Source organism: Trachurus japonicus, chromosome 21 (genome assembly GCF_045865225.1).
Source record: "Trachurus japonicus isolate A0001 chromosome 21, Traja_1.0".
In the NCBI taxonomy this organism is placed as follows: domain Eukaryota; kingdom Metazoa; phylum Chordata; class Actinopteri; order Carangiformes; family Carangidae; genus Trachurus; species Trachurus japonicus.
In genome coordinates this window covers 10273749-10297294 of record NC_140927.1, presented here as the reverse complement: position 1 = coordinate 10297294, position 23546 = coordinate 10273749, and the positions used below count along the sequence as shown (strand labels likewise).

Below are 23546 nucleotides of genomic sequence, written 5' to 3'. Positions count from 1 at the left end.
TGTACTATGCTGTATATTCAACTTTGAGCAATCATCCAACAAAGTACAGTAGTGTGGGAATTGACAGAGGAATTCTGAGTACCTCAGCCGTTGAAAGACCATCTGTGTACCTCTGCATGACGGATTAGAGCCACTGAATATTCATGCACCAACCCTCCCCTTATCACATTAGATTAGAACTCATGTGGTGAGAAAGCGAGGGGAGAGGCTGACAACACTGTTACATTGTCAGAGACCCTTACAGCTGTGTGTTAAACAGCACATTTGCCAAATGGACATGTGCCATGGTGTGGCACTGAGTTCAATGCTCTGTGACACAGTGTCAATTTTCTGCAGTGAATGAAATTTTCCTGTGCGTTTTGAAATATACATCAATAATACATTACATCTAACCCCCACTATATTCTCATTTAGTACAATGAGTATAAAGATACATGCTTAAAAACACTGCTGAAGTTATAGGGAGATAGGGAAGAATTTTTTTAATGTGTGATATTTGTAAACTTAATCTATGACGAGACAAGATGTTTTTAGATTGGATTCTCTGTTTGAATTTATTTACAGGATTATGGTTATTTAGAAAGCAGCAGCATTCCTTTCATAATATGCACTTTCCATATGATATACTGAATATTTCAACTTTAATTTTAAACACATGCTGGACCCAAACAGATGAGGCTGCCAGTCTGCTCATGTATGAAATATGAACTCTCAGAGGCAAGGTCACTTATATTTGACTTACCTGAACGTGGCATAAAATACTGAGAATCACTGGGGCTTAACGACATAGCCCAGATATATTCACTGAAGACAAAGTTCTCCTGTCATCCTTTTAAGGCAATAAAATGCTTGGGAGGAGAAACTAATATGAGTCATTATTGTGTCAATACAGACACACGCCTACTTGTCCACGTATCCCTTCTGTAAATCAGCACATGATGACAGTCCTCTTTGTAATAGCCACATTAATTGTGGCATATCTTACCTTACAAAGTAGAAATGGATGCTGTGAATAAGTAATTACCCAGTCAAGATGGTCGAAGTGTGCAAGCATTTGAATTCATACGGGTGGGCAAACTCCAGGGATTGTTACAGATCCCATCACGTGGGTGATAAATCTTCCAATTAAGTGGCTGCAATGGCACATTGGTAATTGATACCAGTGTAGTTAAGGTGGAGATGTGACACATTTATTGTGGTGGTGCAGTGGTCAGCTGTGTTTTATGTGCTCTTGTGGCTGCCACATGAATGAGGGTCACCTATGTGCCTCATGAATCCTTAAACAGCTGCTCTCTGCTGGCAGGGGGAGTTGGGCAGTTTGTTATCAGACTTTACCAGTGCAGCTGCAAAGCAGTGTGGCGAACATCTGTTTTGTCTAAAGAACAATGATGTGAAGAATAAATACATTTGCATTTGCATATGCATAGGATCGCCTCCATAAAAGAGGTCATATCAGTGCTATGAGAGAGGCACTCAAAAATACAGGAAAATTCAGCAACCTAACGCTGTGAGGAAAAAATACATAAAAAAAATGCTAATAACAATAATTATGCAATTCATTTTTGCATATGCTCTTTGGTCTCCACTATAAGTGATACTCCACATGCTGAAATAATACATTGTTGGAGCTCATCTCGCAATGCACTAAACTGATACACTACATGGATTATTGATATTAAAATAAGATACCTTCATGTTTTTGACACTTTGTTTTTCTATTTCAGGTGCACAGGAGGTGGTGATCAGATGTCCCCTCAATCACATACAGTGTATCGGGACAAAAAAATGTATTCATTTTAACAAACTATGTAATGGGGCTAGAGACTGTGAAGACGGCTACGACGAAGGAGTTCACTGTAGAGGTAAGAGTTAATGATGTTTTCATATCCAGATTCTTTTTGCCTAGGGTTTAGAATGCATATATAAATAAGTATTCTCATTATTATGGTAATTAATTAGATCATTCTCATGGTATTTGGATTATTAAGATTGTGAAATTTATTTTACCCATTAAATTGATATTGAATTTGTAAAATATATAGCTGTGGAAAATATTAGACTTTTATTTCCTGCTAATGTGCTTTGCATAATAGGTTCATTAGTAAATTTAAATGGTTTCACTTGTGGTTTTCTGTTGTTGTTGGAGTTTAAGGTTGACTTTCACATGCACACAAATGAGCACTGTTTGGTCATTCCTGTTACATCTAAACAGAACCCTTAGGGCCGGATCTACTAAGATAACGGGCGCTAAATTGCGTGCTCCTAGTAAAATTTTGCATGTTTGGTTAGTGCACACAAAATGATCTACTAAGAGTAACCCGCTAAATGACAACACGCGCAAACCGCAGAATTTAAATGAGGGTTTTGTGTGTGATAATCGTTTCCGCCATGGGGAGTGTGGACAGAGAGCTGGATGGACGCAAACGCGGAATGAAAATTTGATCAGATGGATTAATAGAGAGGGGCAAATAAACATATTTTAAATTTAATAAATTCTGCAATCCTTGGTGCACCTGGTCAGTAGATCAGCTTTGCACACGTTTTTATACACACAATCCCAAGGCTTAGTAGATCCTGCCCTTTGTGCATTTGGTGGTGAAAATGCAAATTCATGATATGGCGGCATGAGCTAACACTTTCTAACTTTTGTAGCTGAAGTGGTTGCCAAGGTGACATCCCTCCTGTCAGAGCAGACACAGCAGGACAGTAGCACCAGGTGTTGTGTTATACACAAGTTTTTTTTGTTGTTGCTCGCATTCATGGCAAGTATAACAAAGCTGCTCTGGACACCTGGTTTCTGTGATAAGGTAGCATCTGCCTTGTGACTGTTGTGGTCTTGGCACCACATTAGCCCCTGTCTGGCAGAAACTGTGACCTTTTTTGACCTGTAAGACAGTTAAAGTCATGCAGAGCTTTGTCTCTGTGTGAGTGCTAGGTGCAAAGAAATGCTTCTGATTCAAAGCTCAGTTGAAAAGCATGTTTGTTGGCAGAGCTGGTTGTATTGTTTCATTTTGTTACTTAACATTTATGCTTGATTTGATGAATTTCCTTGGTAAATCAACACTGATTAAAGTGGGATCACAGTGTAACAGTGTACAATTAGGCTGTTTTAGCTAAAAAGTTGGCATTGAAGTACAGATAGCCTCAAATGGAGTGAGGATAATTGTTTACACAGTCTATCTTGGTGCTACATAGAGGCCTGAGGTTTAGAGAAACTGATGTAACTGCAACAACATGAAGTTGATTCGTTGCTCTTTTACTCGTTACTACTTCTCAAATCTGCTGAATTGTTTCTGAGCTGCTCATCTTCAGTGTTACCCCCTTAAGGTCTTTTCACCGAGCTTCATAGCATAGCACAATAAGAGGTCTGCGAGTATAGCTCAAATAGAGACTGCCTTCATGTCAGGTTTAATGGAAATGCAAAATGCCACCTGGGAGAAATGCTCAAGTCAGCCCTGGTGAAAGAGGCAGGTGGATTTTGCAGGCTACGATATCTCCCGTCAGTTGGCCTGTGCAGTCAGAAAATGGCAGGTCATCCACTAATGCTGGGAGAACACATTTATAAAAATCTAAATCTAAATCTCTGCTAATATACCAGCTACAACATTCAACTGTATGGTAATGGAAAGAAGTATATTATACTTACCACATGATGAATAATAATACATACATTTTGCTTGTAACTTCTTAATTACCCTTTCCTCCAAAAGGAAACTGATTAGACACTATTCTAATATACTGCTGGCACACAATTAAAATATAATTGCAGTACGATTGCAGTAAGCACAGTTGCTATGTGTTACTTAAAGCAGAAGTAAGTGGTCCGGTCGTTTTCGCTAATGCTGCGTTCCAGGCAGGCTTTTGAAATCGTAAATTACAGCTTCAAGTCACAACTTACGACTTTGTAGCGTTCCAGGCAACCCACTCGTGTTTTTCCGACCTGTTTTACCGGTGAAAGTCACTATAACGGCCACTCGTAACTTCCGACCGGTGAACTCGTACCAGATCAAACTGGTACGACTTCACGGTCGGAAAAATACGAGTTTCCTTGAACGCATCATAACAGTCCTCGTCCCTACGTCACCACATTCACGGCGTCCCTTGGCTGCACACACAGCCCTGCATGCCGTTCTCTCTCCTCATTGGATAAAAACTGTAGGATACGATAAATGTTTTCTCCTCGGCTCAGAGCAGAGCAGAGTGACTGACAGACCCGTGTTTCGGTCCAAACACTCTATGTAAGTGATTGCTGTCGGAAGATATAACTATTTAAGACTTATATAAACACAAATATATCACTTACTTCTGCTTTAAGTCACTCCACTGTCTCCTCAGTGGAATTAAAATAAATTTGGCAACAGAGAAGCATGGATAGTTTTTTTTGTTATTGTTTTTTCTGCTTTTGAGAATATGTCCTCTGGTTGACCAGGATGTGTGCTTTGAGTATTTGGAAGACAAAACAACAGCACAAGGGCTGACTGTAATATATTTCATACTTGTATCAGTCCAACTTCAGAAATAATATACATACGTAAATTAGAATATCACAAAGGCTCTTGAGTAAAATGAAATAATCTAACATTTATATATTTGTAACAAAATCTTAAAATTGTCCACTCCATGGTGCGTACAACTCGGCAAAGCTTAATCATCCTACACGCCTTTGCTCTCAAGTATAGTATGTGAAACGATGGCAAGAATATTAAACAATTAATACCGATCTACAGCTGTACAAACTGTCCCACTATTGTGACTGCTAATAGATGCATGTTGTATGAAAGCATTCCTAAATGATACTGGTGTCATGTGCACTGTTACCTGCTAAGTAATATGGGGTCAACTTTTTCTTCCACCAGATTATCTGGATTATTGATAGATAGTTTCAGAAAGATTTCGGAAAATGTCAAATGCCTGAGATGTTGAAAACATAAATAGTATCTATGTATTTTTTCAAAGTACTTAAACATGTCTTTGCTTGACATCTCATATTTAAATGAATGAGCTACCAGATACAGTACTACTCAGTCATTGGTATGATATGTTAGTAAATTAAAGCTTAAGGTGGTGTTACTGTCTGTGGTTTTCAAGAACTTCTTCCAGTTAAAGTAACATTTTTCTTTCCAGTTGAAAAGATAAATTAAGCAGAGAATCATAGTTGAAATACTGATGACCAGCGAAATGACGTTGACCTGGGATTTCTCATCTCGAGCGATGAGCGAATTTTCGCTCTATCACTCTGTCGCTGTTGCTTGGAGCCCCAGCGATTTTTTGCCTGAGCGAATATTCACTCAATTGCCTGTTTGCATTGACTTAATATGTAAACTCGTCGCCAGAGAAAAATAAAAGGTCCAGTGTGAATGCACTTTTAAGAGGCATTTTAAACCAGCAAGATGCTGATTGTCTACCTTTTCGAAGTCCAATAGGCTGATTCTTCCTCAGTTATTTATATTCCCTAACTCTCTAAGTGTCAACCAATCAAAGCAATCAACAAGAGTTTTCATAAAACTATACTAGTTGTTACTTTTTTATGTGAAGTCCATTGCAGGCTGTTTTATCACTTTGCCATCTCTGCTACTCTTGTCTGACTGAAGACACTGATCTTCTTAAACCTCTGGACAGAAAATGTCCAATATATTCATTCACCAGGGGGCTCACTTTTTGATGATGAGCACAGTCTCTAAAATTCACACAAATAATAATCACAACAGCAATTGACATTAACTTGGAATTGTTTCGTGTCAAAGACTACTTGGGCATCAATTTGTCCTGGACCCTCTCCTCATTCTTCAATGTCTACAGTAATGGTGACATTGGAGTAGCATACCTCCTTTAACGAGTAGGGCACAAGCAAGTGGTGCAAGAATGACAGTGAAGCAGTGAATTTGAGCAGACCACAGGGGATGGTTAGCAGTGAGTTGTCAGTGTGGCAGTGTGTGTGTGTGTCCTCTTTAAAGATCCTCTGTTTGAAAATGTAGCAAAGCTGGTTTGCTCCAGAGCCACTTGCAATGCTCCAGACGTCAAATTATACATGGTTGCATATGAGTGCATCATATCCATTAAGCTTTTGTGGTGCAGAATGAGGAGAGGAGCAGTGCTGTAGCATCTGCACTATAGCTGCTACCTTGAGCTCCCATAAACGGAGCCTGGGTCAGTTGAACATGGCAGTTCTGGGGGTTAGCATCGGTCACTACCTGGAGCTTGCATCAACGGAGCACAGGTTAGTTGAATAATACAGTGCTGTAGGGTAAAATGCTAAGATAGGCAGCAGTTGCTGGAGACAGTAGCATCGGCACTGGCTACTACCTGGAGCTCGCAAGTACAGAGCCTGGCTTAGTTGAACGTGGCAGTGCTGTTTGGGTCGTATAGGAGCAGTGTTAGCTGGCACTAAGGAGGTTGACACTGGGACGCCAGAGCAAGTGAAAGTCAAAAGAAAGTGAAACACCAACCAGGGAAGGCTCCCACCTGATGACCCCCAGAGACGTTTCAGTAGCCACTGCTCACTGGTAGGCAGAGTGACCAGTTAGGGACTAGGTCCTGCATTGAGTTTCTTGTGCTTGGCTCAACTCTGTTGAAGACGCAGCATCAGAAGGTAGCGACATTCATGCCAACCACCCACATGAGGTGGCTCCTGCCAAGTGCGGTGGCTGCGATAGACCTTATTGTATGAAGACAGACTTTTTACTTGTAATTGATATTTGATTGAGCTTGGATGACACACAAATTATGCCTATTGATTCAATATACTATCATGACTTGTTTGAGTTAAAATTTTCAGGTAATCAAAAAATAATTTAATTTTAAGTTCTGTTAATGTAAAATACAATTTGATGACGTTTCCGTGTCCTGCGTCGCTGCGGTTGAAACTGCACCATGTAACTTCCCTGCACGGGTAGGAACACAGTGGTGGGCTCCAGAGACCGAGCTCAACCCGGGTCTCCCTGTTCCTCTCACCCACACACCAGCGCCCTGTGCTGGGCCACACGGCCGACCAGCCTCCCTTGAGCCTCTGGAGCTTTGCTCGGCACCAGTAACTGGCAATGACGGCGGCATTGGCAATGGCACCAGTACCGGCAACATGCCTAAGTTGTGAGCAGCACAGATCCCACATAGTTTGAGATTCAGAGATGTGCCTGGTATCACTGGAAAGGTAACACTCTCCGGATTATTGTTAAAGTGTTTGTGTGATTCTATGACTTACTGACAAAAAGTGGCAAAGGTTAGAATGATGGGGTTGTTTCCCCGCCCATAGGTTTGCCTATAGAATCACATGGGTACAGACATTCAGGGAGCTCTAGGCAGGATATGGACACAATTAGGCCACAGCCACAGGTCTTGGCTTCATGCAGTCCAAATTTCAAGTCAAAAGACCAAAAGAAATAAACAAAAAAACAACAACCACTAAACTCCTGGCACGCAGTAGAGGGTGCACGCCCAAAGACAGTGGAGCATAGAAATATTATGCATGTCTACATTGTGTATGCGGTGGAGCCATGGATCTACTACATCCATGGGTGGCGTGCACGCTGGATAGGGTCTACACATGGGGTTTGTTTATCAACAACCAAACGTGATGGCGTCATACACCGTTGAAAACGTCAGACTATTGGCTAAAAGGTTATCTTTTGAGACATGTACCATCCTATCCTCGGCACCGATTGGCTCCTGAGTGGTGTCGTTGGAAGCAGGAGGACCTCACGCATGTAAACAATCAGTCACATGTACTCATAGATTGACGTGCAAGTCGTAAAATGTGGTAACGGGGCCGGTTTTTGTTTTGATCCGCGTCTGTTACGTTACGTGTTGGACTAAATACATGGACATATTGAGGAAAGTATTTCGGTTAGAAGGGAACGGATTTCATATTTCACAAGCATGGATACTTGGCAGGCTGTACAAAAGGTCTTGTGTCATAATATGGTCGTTGTGGATAAAGGGAAGACTTAAAGCAGAAGTAAGCGATCCGGTTGTTTTGGCTAATGCTGCGTTCCAGGCAGGATTTTGAACCCGTAAATTACAGCTTCAAGTCACAACTTACGACTTTGTAGCGTTCCAGGCAACCCACTTGTGTTTTTCCGACCTGTTTTACCTGTGAAAGTCACTATAACGGCCACTCGTAACTTCTGACCCGTGAACTCATACCAGATCGAACTGGTATGACTTCACAGGTCGGAAGAGTTACGAGTTGCCTTGAACGTACCATAACAGTCCTCGTCCCTACGTCACCACATTCAGGAGCATCCCTTGGCTGCACACACAGCCCTTCATGCCGTTCTCTCTCCTCATTGGATAAAACTTGTAGGATACAAGAAAAGTTTTCTCCTCGGCTCAGAGCAGAGCAGAGGGACTGACAGACCCGTGTTTCGGTCCAAACACTCTATGTAAGTGATTGCTGTTGGAAGATAACTATTTAAGACTTATATTAACACAAAAATATCGCTTACTTCTGCTACGTATACGCATCATACGTTAGCTTAGCGGCTAGCCGACCTAACTGCTAATACTATTACGGCTGTGAGCAACCAAAAAATGTGTGTGTGGTCTTGAATTAACGGGATGATCTAAGCTTTCTAACAATGTAGGCTATAACATGAATATATATGTTTAATGGTTGGTGTAAAAATTCAGAAGAAGTTGGTGCTACCTCCCCACTTCTGTCCTGTCCCGTGGGCAGAACAGCGTGTATTAAAAAGACACTATCTGATGTGTAAGACGCCGTGATCTGAATTCTTACAATCCGCCTCATAATGCACCATTGCAGTGAGCTGCTTTGAACACTTCCTGGCCTAAAGCTGTAAGGAGATTTATTCTTTCTCAGAGAATAAATTAATCTTGTATAAAATGTGAATTCATGTTCTTTCTTTACATTTGTTTTTACTGCATGTTAATGATAACATATTATGGTGTGTCTGACTCTGTGCTGTGCCAGCCTTCTGCTTAAGGACGTACTGTATACTTTATGCTTAGTCCCACATGGACAGACTAAACTCATTGGGAGGCATGAGAAATTGAGGTCACCAAAAAAGAAGTTTTAGGCAACCAGCTGGGTCTCTAACAAAACTTTTTTTTCCCTCCCTTTCCTGCCCACCTCTTATGAATATACATGCTCAACATCCCGAGAGGCGTTGATATGAAGGTGCCCAGATGGAAAACCACTAAACTTCTTTTCGTTCACCTTCAGGAGACTTGCTCATTCTTAATCGCATGCTCATGGCTGTGCCGTGGGATCTCTGAAGTCTCTGCTGTTTGCATTGAGTAAGACAAATATCAGACTTAAACACAATTCAACTCTAGACATCATATTTTATCTTTATGGCAGCCTCTGAAAATGAACAGAAAAACAAATTTCTTCCAAATGTGCATGGTTTAAAAAAAAAAAAAAAGTCTGATGCTAATTCCAGACTTTGTCAACCTGCATGGGTTTAGGTCTTTCCTATGAACTTACATCATTGCAAACGTTATTTTGTACCCTAAAAACTCACATATTTCATACTACACAAAGTCTCAACTGTACCCTGATAGAGTTCTATTACATCACATGCTGTTATGTTGTGCAGTGTAGGCTAACGATAACATATGTTGTAAGTCATAATAAGACCAAAAAAAACCAAAATGAAAATAAAATGTAATATTTGTGATACTTGAACAGTGTTATATGAATATATACTATTAATATTATGATCATGTTAATATAATTATCATGTTATATAATTATAATATAATAATAGTTATATTAATAAAACAATAATATTCCATTGTTTTTAATTTCAAGAAAGAGGAATGAATTTATATTGAAATCTCTTGTCAAATTTTATCATTTTACAATTGATGTTCAGTCATCATCAATGGGTTTCAATAGGTGTCTCAACTGTACCATGGTACCGTCTCAACTGTACACATATGGGGTATGGTTGAGACCATACCATGGTAAAAACACACCTCATGTTTATGATCTGATTGAGGAAAAAATACACAAATAATAAAGATATCCATCAATAATAACTTAGTATACAAACAAATTAAACAGCATATGAAAAATCACTTATTTTCAGTGTACGTATAGTTTTTTGCAATATCTGTTAAAAAATGGAAAAGCAAAAAGTTGTACTCAGAGTACTGTAAACCATTCCGGCACATCCAGATGTTTCTGTCTGTCTGGCCACATATTTTCATCTATATCACTCTATCAATTGAAACAGATTCAATATTCCCAAAGATATAGTCATCCTCGCCTGCTCTCAACCTCATGGCATTGTTTGCAATCACCGTTGCACAAATGTCTTCCTCTTGTTGCAGAGTAAAAAGAGGCCCTCTTCCACCTCTGTCAGGTTGTCTTGCAATCCTATGGTGCAGAGTAAAATTACAGTAATGCACAGTAAACATGACATATTGCATCAACCCATATTACTGTAGTAATACTGTGCTTCCCACTCACGTAAAATGCTGCAGTACAGTACCATAATGTAAATATGGCAAATCTTTACAGTAAATCTGTACTGTTTAAAGCTGTAACTCTACATGTAAAATGTAAAGAATTCTTGCCCCGCTTGCCCTACCTTACTGTACCTGTTCTCCCTATGAAATGTTTATAAAATTGAATTTACAGTGATTCTCCAAACATTTGAAATTAGTTTGACAGATTTTGACAACTAGTTCAACAATTTTGCATGTAATGACTCAAGCAATGAAATGAGGACTATTAGTTTTATAGGGAATGACTATTCAGAATTCATAAGTATAGCTAGCTCATTTTGACTGACATGACATAAGCAAATGATAATGTTATAAAACAGCAGAAAATTCTATGAAAGCAATACATGTCCAAAAGCATTTGCAATTTGTTCAAAGAAATGAGTTATTGCTACTACACTGTATGATGTGCGGAAATTTTCATTATGATCTGAGAAATGATATCCACTCCAAACCTTTACATTTTTTTATTGGTCTGTTGAAGAAGTGTGAAGCAGAAAGAAATCCTACTTGCACATGAAGGTAATTCACAGGATATACTCCACTCATATGCTGTATACAAATATCAGTTACCCTACTCTAATATATTATTCTGAAGTTGTTGTACAAGTCAATCTGAAAGATCAGCATCACTGCTTACAATACAACCACAGCTTTACTGCTGGCACTCACTATTCCATTTCATCCCTGTGTAGGCTCTGGTTCTGTGTTTTTCCCCAGTAGGGAAGTTTTTTGCTTTCTGATCTCTCCCCTTTCTCTTTGTGCTAAGCTTTCAAGGGCAATATCTTGGGAAAATTTGATCAGTGCTCTGTATTGGCTATCTAATATCTACTCTTCATAGGAGCTGTGTATGTGAACTGTAATTTTCCTCTTGTGCTTCTACACTTGTTAAAATATGCAGATTTCCACATTATCTTTCCCACTGTTAAAGTCACCCAAAGGCACTTACAAACAAACCACTTCCTGCTTTCTTTGGTACCCCAACTTACTAGTGTAATTGAATGTCCATTGGCTTGATATAGGGGTTTCTATTTAACTTTCAAAAAGGGGGGTGGAAGCAGAAGGGCTAATTTTGTAGACAAAACAATTTCACCCATCAAATACATTGCCCTCTCTGTATCCTTTCAAAATCTTAATAGGTGCCACATACCTTGCTTATTTAATCAATCCTCTTGGCACAGTCTGAGTATGATCTTGTATAGGAATGTTCCAGCCCTGTTTATTGTAAAACTGCAAATTAACAACATCTGCTACTTCTCTGCATATTAATAATTCCTCTGGTTGTCCATAGTCCCTGTGTATTGGTGCCCAAAACTGGTACAGGATTCAAAGGTTATTTGGCTCTGTTCTGTTTTTGGCGTTCTTGATCACAGATCTTACCTATCTTGAACAAAAAAGAGATCATAGTTGTCATCCTGTTCCGGCAGCGATATCAGATAAACCCTATGTAAGTAGAAGCAGGTGGCTAGCAGTCAATGGTTCTAAACCATTTGCACAATTATAAACAGTTGTCTTGATGGCAGTAAGGATTGCTTTTATTCTGCATATGACCATGAGTACAATTTCATTTTTCTAAGTTTGTTGTTTTATCACGGAACAGAATCCTTTTCAGCATCCCAATTAACCATGCTCCTCCATGATGTGCAGCACCGGGAGGATTAAAGATCCACTTCATGCCCTTTTTGCTGCAAAATCTTCTCAGTCCTGTTTTAATTTTCAGTTTTGACTCCTTTCCTTAATTAACTCTTTTAATTCTCATTCTGATGAGGCGCTTGAATTATGTTATTATGAGATCTTAACTTGTTGATTTGCACTCTCCTGCAGAGGAAGCTCTTGAGAGCACTGATGCAGAAATGTGTGTTGAGAGAACAGGCTACATCAAGATAAACAGTGCACCAATACACCATACTATTTTAAACTACTACTTCTTCATTTTGCCAAAATCGTCAATTCATGCATCAAGGGAAGTGCTAGCAGGTCTAATTTTTTGTAAATCATCCTTCAGAGACAGATTCCAACATGATACACAGTTCCAGAAGAGTGCAGACAGCATATGGTCTCAGCCATTAAGCTTTGGTCCTTTGTGCACGATTTTGAGGAAGAGCTGATTTTTTTTTTCTCTCAAAACTGACTACATGTTTTACCTCTTCAGACACTGATGTACTCAGTCCCCCACCAGAACTTACTTAGCCCCCTGCATACTTTTAGAATTCCTTCAGTGTTGGCATGGCTATGTCTAACCTGGAAATTGGACTTTGGTACCTCTGCAGAACGCTGGTTTCCTCTGGAAATCTGTGTGCCTGACAATTTTTTTATGATGGTCTCCCAAGGCAAGGCTATACCCTTGAAACTTGTCATTTTAATGTAAACCATATCTCTTTGATCTACACTGCCCTTTCTGTATCAGATTCTTGCAGCTACTACCTTTCTTCTTTTTAACTGTCGCAAAAACATCTTTGACCCATCCTATGACCCTCTGAAGGTTACTCCATGTGGAAAAATGGTATTTTAAAGTAGCACTCTATTGCACTTAAGTCACACTGGTATTTGCAACCAGGGATGCATTGACAACAAATATCCCTTAAATTCAAGGTCATCAGAATGGACTGTGAACAAACAGCACCATCCATGAGGAACTGGGGCCTCCAGAAGTGCTTCAGGGGCCACATCACCTAAACCAAAATTAGCAGGTTTAGATTTATTGTTAATGTTGGTCCACAGTTCGACTCCCAACACTCTTGGCACAAACATCACTCTCGATATACAGTACTTCAGTGTGGTAGTGCTGTCCCATCTCTGATTCAGGTTAAAGAGCTCTTGTACCTGGTGCTTCACTGTGAAATCCTATGGGCCAAGGAATCCTAGAAGATCATAGACAGATGACACAGTGCTAAAGTTCCTGACTTCCATGAAAGCATGAGGTTTTAAAGCTGCACAGGAACAGTCATGTATGTGTTCCATTCTGCCCTAAGGGCTGGCCATTTCCCTTTTCAACCCCAAGTCACACTTTGTCTAAATTCAGCTTAAGATTTCCTTTGCATATTACATGGTGGCCAGCACAGCACATGTTTGTTGCACTTCATTATGTGAAAGCTGCCCTTTTCACAGAGCAATGAGCAATGTTAAATGTGAAAATGTGTAAGCTCTAAAATGTCTAAATGTGGACACTGTGCCGAGCACTTGAACACAGCAAGCAGACAAATCCTACTCACTCCATGATAATAGTAACTCCAGTTTATTAGAAGTTCTCAGAAGTACAGTATATGAATACATCAAATATTCAGTCTGGCTGGTGTGGACATAATACACATAACTTTTGGTTCTACTGTGAGCACTGTGTCACCAAAATGCCAATTAAGCATTAATCCTACCCATCTCTTAACAGTATGGTCAGTTAAAGGTTGAATATGTAGAATATTTATTAAAAGCTATATTTTTTCAAAAATAATACATCCATGGGGCCTTTAGAGGGGTACAGAATGAAAGTATTGCTTTTCCACAAAAAATTTTTTTTTAGTCTGAATTATTATTTTTAATTTTTCTGACGGGCTCGACAACTGACTTTCTGTCAACCTTCTGTTTACATTCGTACCTGCCTGTAGCCGACATGTGGCTCAATTCTCCGCTGTTTTCCTTCCTCCTCCCGGTCGTATGCGTTTGTTTCCAACCAAGCCTTAATTAGCCTTTAATAATCAATCGGTGGATCAATGGATTGTCATATACTTGTTAGGATGGGTGTATTTGTGTAGTCTTATCTGTCATAAAAATATATTATATATATATATTATATATTATTATATATTATTACACGGCTCTATTGAATGCTGCTCTCTGATTGGTCCAGCGCTGCGTTCTGCAGTCTGTTATTTCTGTATAACAGACCGTCGTCAAGTATAACAGACCGTTGCTAGGGACCGCTCTGATCAGCGCAGCACAGAAAAGAGAAACTATGCAGGATATTTACCTTGTGTTTCATTTGTACCGTCATTAAACAGCTTTGGACTAATAGTGATGTTAGATAAATGACTTGTAACTTGTTACAAGGAGAGTGGAGGCTCCTTCCACACCGCTGCTGGAAACCAGACCTGCGATCAGAGCCTCTGACCCGGTGTCAGCTCTCCTCTCGTCTCGGTGGCACTGCGACTCCGCGACACAAACGCACCCCGTAAACAGTAAAGTTAATCTCTTGTTTATGACAGATACGACTACACACAATACACACATCTTAACACGTGTATGGTAATCCATTGATCCACTGATTGATTATCAAAGGCTTCAAATGCACGAACGGGAGGAGGCTCGGCAAAATAGCAGAAGTGACCGGTCTTGCAGATTCGCTAAATGCAATTTTAAATCGATGAAAGTCGTATTTTGATCAACATTATGTTTCAAATTAATTATTTCACTCGTAAACCGTGTAATAAGCGGGATAACGTACAGTTGGTCGGTTGTTATGGAGAAATAAACCCCTTCATGTTGAATGAAACATACAACCTGTCGGGGTTTATTTCTATTATTAGAAATTATTATTATTATTATTATTATTATTATTATTATTATTATTATTATTATTATTATTATTATTATTATCCCTTACTTACATAATTATCTGTCTTCAGACCTACCAATGTAATTTGTTTCTGTGATATATCTTGGTTCTATCCTTTTTTCTTTTTAAAGCAAACTAGTGTAGTGTTTAGTTGTGCCACTACTCCAGTGCAGACCTTAAAGGGATAGTTCACCCAAAATTCAAATTTCACTCATTGTCTACTCACCCTCATGTCAACTAAGGGAGAATTCTCCCCTTGCCTCCCCTTACCTTCTCGTTACGGGGGGGTCCGCACAGCAGTATTTGTCCATATAATGAATGAATGGGGCTCACTTTTCTTAATCCAAAAAGACACACCAAAAAACATCCAAATACCTCCATAGTGCTCATCTGTAATGTCCCTCTTGTATTGAAGCCCCGACATGAGAAATTGTTCCACTGGCGTGTTTTGCACTGACACAGGAAGAGCAGTGAACCGAGACACTGGGAGCTTCCGCTACAAAATATAGACTTAATTTTTTGGAACAATTTCTCATGTCAGGGCTTCAATACAAGAGGGACATTACAGACAAGCAGTATGGAGGTATTTGGATGTTCTTTGGTGTGTCTTTTTGGACAAAGAAAAGTGAGCCCCATTCACAACCATTATATGGACAAATATTGCTGCGCGAACCCCCCCGTAACTCCGAGAAGGCACGGAGGACTCTGAAAATTCTCCCAGCCCTTAACTCATTGAGTGCCAGACCTTTTATAAAATGGTCAGTGCCATGTGCCAGCGTTTTGGGGCATTTTGAGTAATATGTCAAGACCCAGAGAATATTTTGTACTATGACTCTGAAAACACCAAACAGCTCAAAGGAAAGAGGAGACTCTCTATTTAACTAGGGAAAAAAACCATTTGTTTGTACCTTGTTCCATTCTTGATATATCTTAAGTTGAATAGAGCCTGGTTGCACCAAAAAGACCATTTTTTTCTAGAAAGCTGAGAAAAATGCATTTTTGTGAAAGAGAGTCTCTCAAGAAAAATAGTGATTTATCCGTTTTAATTTTGGCTTCAAAAACATGTAAGACATCTGAAAATGTCATTTCACATGTTTTTTCATTGACCCCCCCCCCCCCCACACACACACACACACACAAAAGACAAAACAAAAAACAAAACAACAACAACAACAACTAAAATACAAGTACGAGCAGTTGCTGCCCCCTCCCCCTCTCCTACGCCCCCCTCCACCCCTCTCCCCCCCTCCTTCTCCTCCTGCTGCATCCCCTCGTCTCTGAAGTAGGGAGGGAGACGTCGTGGCGTCTTCAGCCTCTGTGCTGGACGCGGCCGCGGCAACGACTCACCGCGCTGATCTCTCGGTTCGTCGTCACGTCGGTTTCATCCGCGATCCGCCTCCGCTTAAGCTTCGGCATTTTGGTGCTGATCATCTAGATGAGTTTACCTTTCCTGCCTCCTCCGATCACTTCATGCTGGAGCTATGCTAATAGCATCCGTAGCTAAGCTTTCCTCCAGCTCCACGTTACACTTGTTCCAGGCTCTGCCCGTCGTTTTTCTCTAGAAATAGAAACTTTTTCCAACTTTGTTATCTCTGTACCGATCGCGCTCGTCTTCTCCTTCTTCTTCACTTCTTGCTCTGATCTACAGTCTTCTTCGTTCTACACATCCCAGAAGCCCCAAAATTACTCACAGTGGCCCTCATTTATCAAACTTGCGCAGGATCTGGTGTAGATTCTGGTGTAAATATCAGTGTACGGCAAGTGTCACGTGTGATTTACTAAAAGTGTGTACGCTGCTGATTTCGGCGTAGAACCGGCGTGGTGGTGATAAATCCGGCGGCTGAAAATGAGCGTCATTTAAATGTCACGCCCCGATATATTCCTGCTTTAGAGGCGTCGCCCTGCCCCTTTTACGACATGGAGACACGGAAGACGGCCAAGAAGAGGGACTTTACCGACATTACCACGTTGAACAGGGAGAGGGCGGCAACATTAAATATCTAGACATTGATAGATTGATAGATTTTGTGATTGATAAGCGTCATCCCGGTGGATGGAGGCTGCAGACGCACGTGTCACCGACCACGTCAGGAAACCCAGCGACCTCATGAAATGCTCCTGCAGTTTACTAAACACAAGTGACTGAGGAGAAATCATAGGCATATTACTGCTGTGAACAACACAGTCTCACCCCTTTGCGTCAAACGGTTGACGCTTGGTCAAGGCCCCTTACGTCAATATACTGACGTGGAGGGGGTACCCTCGAGGTCGTTTCTCGACGAATAGGGCCACTCATAGACTTGAATGCAAATCCCTCATCCTCGGATTTTGACGCAGGGGGGCGGGACCGTTTCTCCCTCGACGTTGCTCCAGAACGCAAAGGGCCACTCATAGACTTGAATGCGAATCAGTGCGTCAACAGCCTGACGAACGGTCACTGTCCCTCATCGTCACATGCCTGACTCATTAGGTGCCCGTTTTTCGTCAGGTTTTGACGCGCTCGGCTTTCAGTTGATTCCAATGCAGTTCCCTTCGCGGCGATATGTGACGCTCAGAGCAAGTGATCCAGCCGACCCGGCTGCGGCACTGACGGACGCTGTGAGCAGAGGAAAACTTTTTTTTTTTTTTTTTTTAACTTTTCCTTAAATCTTTATTGAACCTGATGCTGCTGTGTCTGACGTAGCTTTCGGCAAGGACGTCCTTTCGGTTATTTATTTATTTATTTAGTGATCATGGTGTTTGGTGCAGAATAATCAATCAATAAATAAATAAATTACGTCCTTGTCGGAAGCTGCGTCAGACCAGGAGGGGGGGGGTTGTGGATTCTACAGGTGAAGACCACTTGCGCGTTCAAAAAGCTGCTCTGTTTAATCAATATTCTGAAGAAAGATCTGATTATTAGCCATAATGCTGTAACCATCCAAGGAAGACTGTGTAACAATATTATGTGCTTCTGCTGAGTCCAAAAGCCCTGTGTAATATCAACTTTATTTTAAGAAAACACGCTTTGTTTCCAATGTCATATCACAGAGAAGCACTACATTACCCATAATCCTCATATTTATCAGCGACGTGTCTGATTGGTTGAGCTTGCTGTTACCAGCAAATGAAAAAATAAAACAAATTGAGCTTATATTATTTTCTTAAAAGGTCTTAACATCTTTTTTGTTTTCAACATTGAATAAAAAAAGGGTGCTATATTGTTAAAATTCAACAATAAAGTGCATAAAAGTTGGCTTGACTTCTTTCTTTTTTTCTTTTTTTTCATAATTTTCACCAGCATCTTTCTGGTCCACATCACATCACATTTATTGTAATTTTTAATTCAATGAGTGAAATGAGTGACATTTTATTTTTTATCTGAAAAACATTATTATGAATTCAAGGGTCAGAGGTCACTGATTAGTGTTAAATTTAACCTTTTTGACCCTGTTTCCTTGAATAAATCACTAAGACTTTGATGCGGGAAGCTGAGATTTTGATTTGATTTTGTTCAGAGAACTAGGGACAAAGTTTCTGTAGAATTTCAGACCTGTCGGACATCCAGAAGGGTCACAGCTGACCGTCCAGGCTCGTTTCTCGGCCTTCAAAGCCTAGATTTAGAAGCCTTTTGTCTAATAACGTCTACATCCTTGGGGTTATAAGGCTGAAAGTTTCATGCATTTGTCCGGGGCCTAAGGCCATCCACCATGTGCAATTTCAAACCCGTGCGACCTTCACAAGTGTCAAAGGTCGCTGATCTGTGACCTTTTTGACCCCGTTTCCTTGAATAAAACACCAAGACTTTGATGCAGGAAGATGAGCTTTTAATATGTGGTCCAGAATGTCTAGTAGATTGTGTGTGCAAAAGATTCAGAAGGGTCACAAATAGCCAAAAAGCAATGCTCCTTTCTCTGACCTCATATTAAAGGAGAAATGCAATTCTTTAATAGCTTCCAGGTGCTTTGGCCTATCAGGCTGAATTTTTAGCTAAAGGAGCTGGTGTACGATCAGGAAGTGGGGGAGCTGTGCATAAAGCCAATTGGTAAGTGTCAAATGTTGATATTACACTTTTGGACTCAGCAGAAGCACATAATATTGTTACACAGTCTTCCTTGGATGGTTACAGCATTATGGCTAATAATCAGATCTTTCTTCAGAATATTGATTAAACAGAGCAGCTTTTTGAGCGCGGAAGTGGTCTTCACCTGTAGAATCCACAACCCCCCCCCTCCTGGTCTGACGCAGCTTCCGACAAGGACGTAATTTATTTATTTATTGATTGATTATTCTGCACCAAACACCATGATCACTAAATAAATAAATAAATAACCGAAAGGACGTCCTTGCCGAAAGCTACGTCAGACACAGCAGCATCAGGTTCAATAAAGATTTAAGGAAAAGTTAAAAAAAAAAAAAAAAAAAGTTTTCCTCTGCTCACAGCGTCCGTCAGTGCCGCAGCCGGGTCGGCTGGATCACCTGCTCTGAGCGTCACATATCGCCGCGAAGGGAACTGCATTGGAATCAACTGAAAGCCGAGCGCGTCAAAACCTGACGAAAAACGGGCACCTAATGAGTCAGGCATGTGACGATGAGGGACAGTGACCGTTCGTCAGGCTGTTGACGCACTGATTCGCATTCAAGTCTATGAGTGGCCCTTTGCGTTCTGGAGCAACGTCGAGGGAGAAACGGTCCCGCCCCCCTGCGTCAAAATCCGAGGATGAGGGATTTGCATTCAAGTCTATGAGTGGCCCTATTCGTCGAGAAACGACCTCGAGGGTACCCCCTCCACGTCAGTATATTGACGTAAGGGGCCTTGACCAAGCGTCAACCGTTTGACGCAAAGGGGTGAGACTGTGTTGCTGTGAACGCTACTTTATGACCATCAGCACCGATGATATGGTTCAGCTGATGGAGGGATGTGAAACACCGGCTCGATCTCCCGCTGGCAGGACCCGGTGACGGGGAAAAAAAAAGAAAAGAAAAACACTCCGCCGCGGAGATCAGCTGCACCTGGACAGGTAGCGGAGCCCCCCCCCCGCCGGCTCCGGTGTCCGGCAGAGAGAGAGACTGAGGAGCCGTCCGGTCAGGCTCTGGTGCAGGAGATGTTGGAAGTTTGTGTGTGTGATCTACAATAACAGGTCTGTCTTGTCATTGACTGTTTCTGTTTACACAGCTGATTAACGAGCATCTGTCACATCGTGGTTTTTAATTCATCTCAGTTGCCCAAAATAAAACTCGAGTTATGTTTTCAACACGGACTTGGTTGTAGCGTTTCTTTTTTTTTTTTTGGCTACTTTTTATATTTTTATCAATATAAACAACAACAACATGTGGTCCACATCGCTGTGTTATTAGACTATGGTTTAATAATCGTTCTGACACAGCAGCACTCGTTCCTGCATGTTCTACGCTGGTTCCAAATGTGCGTACACCTGGTCAGAGCTGGCGTGAGATTTGTGCGTACCGTACGCTCACGCTCAGATTAATAAATGCCGATCCTTGCGGTGAATTTGGTGTACACCCATTTTTTTGGTGTACGCAAGTTTAATAAATGAGGGCCAGTGTGCGCGAGAGCGTCCCCATTTACCAGCCGCAGAAAAGTGCGTTTGACGTCAATGGACGTCAATGGCACTCAAGCGTTGGATTTTGATTGACGTCCATAGACGTCAATGTACTCTTTAAGACCAATATGAAGCAGTGTTTCCTTTCAGTCTGTGGTGCTATCATTAGCAGCTACGGTATACAGCGTCAACAGAATCATCGGGTGATTTCATTGTCAGCATGTGCCAATCTTGCTTACTGCAACTGAAAACCTTAAGCAAAAAAAAGGATCTCTAAATATTTTTGAGTGTTACAGTGATGAGGTGCAGCAGCCTGTCCTAGCACTATGTTTTGACAAGCTCTTTCATATACATGATCCCAAAATATGTGACTCGGTTTCTGCCATGGAAGGGTAATCTCAACTTTTATACAGTTATGATTTCCACACCACAGCACAAGTTGTCAAAGGCAATATGTTTGTACTCTGTGGAAAAAGACACAGATTTAATCTATTTGAGGATCAAAATTATTGTTGTCTTTAATTTAAAGTCGTAAAAGATAGAAATATATATATATATATATATTTACATGTCAAACATGGAGCTATCTATTTTACTTTGTTTCTGAACAACATCCAGTTTTCTCATTAATTAACTTTTCGTGACATCTCGAACAAACAGAGTGAAGGAGCCTGTGATAAGTGATGCTCTTTTTTCCAGAAATGACTAACCATGAATACAGCTCACTATTTTTTCCAGTGTTTCGCAGTAGGTTGAAAATGTGCTGCCAACCAGCCTTGTAGACTCTAACATATTAGCATATTTATTAAATTTTTGCCCCTCTAATGGATGGAACATTTGCAGTAAGTAGTCAAAGTGATCGCTTTCCTCTCTCTGGTGCTACACTGTAATGTGCTGTGCTTTTAGTGTGTTATTCTACCTCACTGCAGTCACTTTACAAGAGAAGATGAGGCTGTAATTTCTAATAGTGTTTTATTTATTATATCAGCTTTTGTTACGGAGGCATCTTATAACTTGAGGGTAATTTCTTAGATCATTTTATCATGCTCATCTAATTTTAAAGCCTCTGTCCAATTTCTGCTTTGCTGGGAAGTTGAAATATCCAAGTCTTGTTATCCTGGTAACACTGGTTATGACTGACTGCCAATACCTACAGAAACACAAACAACAGCAGACACTGGCAATCAATATTTCATGCATCTTACTTTGTTGTTCCACAGTCTGGAAAGATATTGTCACTCATATCATTACTTTCCCTAATATGAGGAAACAATCTGGTGTCATCAAATCCTATTACAGCGGATTTTCTTCCTCAGGAGTGGTTAGAATTAAAATTTCATTGTTTGCTGGAAGATTTCTACACCCACACCCATGATGTTTCTTCCAATATTTAAGGGCATGTCAGAAGCCTGGCAGTGCACCAGTTCTGAAATCCCTCAGCAAATTGTGCTTTGAGGGATTAACAACATTTACTGTCACTTTTGAGCCCTAGTTTGAGCTACAGGATTACATTTTTTTTTTTTGAAAAGTACATGTATATGTGCATGTAGCTCTCAATTTCTAGGGAAAATTATACCTCCAAGACCACCCGGACAGCTCCACGACACATCAAAGCTGACATACTTAAGCATCTCAGATAACTGTCTAAAGACTTATCAATAAATTGTGTCATTGTGTGATCATACCACATCTTATACAAATAATATTTCCCTATACACAATACTTGGATATTTAAACTCTAGAGAATATGTGACCCAATTTCATCGTTGTGGAATCAATCTTGTCTTTCGTACCACCCAGAGGATACAAACTGTCTTTGCAGTCCCAGAGAACGGGTTAAGCTTCTAATTTATATACTGAAATTGCAACTCATTAAAGGTCCTAGGGTGTACCTTCTGTGTTGGGTTTGCATCTTAATTTGGTCCCACATTAAGCACAGGCTTTGACTACAAACAGGGTTTTGGGGAAAAGCTGGCTATTCACAGACAAAGGCCAGAGCCATCCCTAAAGGGAAGCCATAATTAGACCAGATGGGGCAATCTGACTGTTAGCCTTGGGTTGGTACTTTCTTGCCCATGGTGTGACTCCTTGTTTGTATTGGCAAAGGATCAATGCCACACTCACCATTCATTCTCAACCATCTGTGTGACTGAATGTCGTTGGTCTTTAGAAAATTCAGCTCAAGTAGTCTGCTAGAACGTCAAATGCATATGTCATACAGACAGAAATTCAACACTACTGTAGTTTTGCAATGCTATGAATAGTGACCCTTTTTGTGGAAACTATGATGACACTGCATTGTATAGTAAACGGAGAAGCTGTTTACTGAGTGAGATGGAGTTATTTCACTATAACCTGCAGTGGTCGGGATTTTAATTGAAATCAAAAGGCATCATGTCCCGGAATTGAAATCTTGGTTGGGGGGTGGTATTGCTTGATTTATGCTCTGATAAATCAAGGAGCTGTGGGATGTTGTGGAAAAATGTGACCCGTTCCAAGTTAGGCTATATCCAATCTGTTGAAATCACCACTGGTGGATCCAGTCAATGTTTAGAAACATTTTAAAGATGATCCAGAAAAATTTCAGGCACATGAGCTACAGTACATTTCAAGTGTCATAGAAAAGAATAATTATTTGTAGTGAAGTGGATATAAACCTCTGGGGAAGTGATGAAAGAAACAAAACTCTGATATAAATAATTATTTATATTATCATTGTTACATTTCACATTCCTAAAATAAAGTAGTTATCCCAATCTACCCAAGGCAGGTAATGTCTTAGGATCAAATATCAGGAATTGTGCAAAACTTAGAGATTGCCTATTTCTGACTTGTATCCATTGCAATTTTCTTATTACTGATTGAATTTTAGGGAGTCATAACTTTCTCAATACCCAAACAACAAAGCAGTGGAACCTTTAAAAAGGCATAATGTGAAAACAGAAGCAAACAAATGGAATAGCTGTATTCACTCATCTGATATGTGT

At 40.4% G+C, this 23546-nt stretch overlaps 1 protein-coding gene across 2 annotated transcripts in view; it reads left to right on the top strand.

Moving 5' to 3' along the window:
- Nucleotides 1-23546, top strand: part of lrp1bb (low density lipoprotein receptor-related protein 1Bb) — a 288370-nt gene that overhangs the window by 96911 nt on the left and 167913 nt on the right. For both annotated transcript variants that reach the window (XM_085766198.1, XM_085766197.1), the window contains exon 3: nucleotides 1725-1862. In XM_085766198.1, the coding sequence (XP_085622324.1) occupies nucleotides 1725-1862 (138 nt within the window). The remainder of the gene's footprint in view (nucleotides 1-1724; nucleotides 1863-23546) is intronic.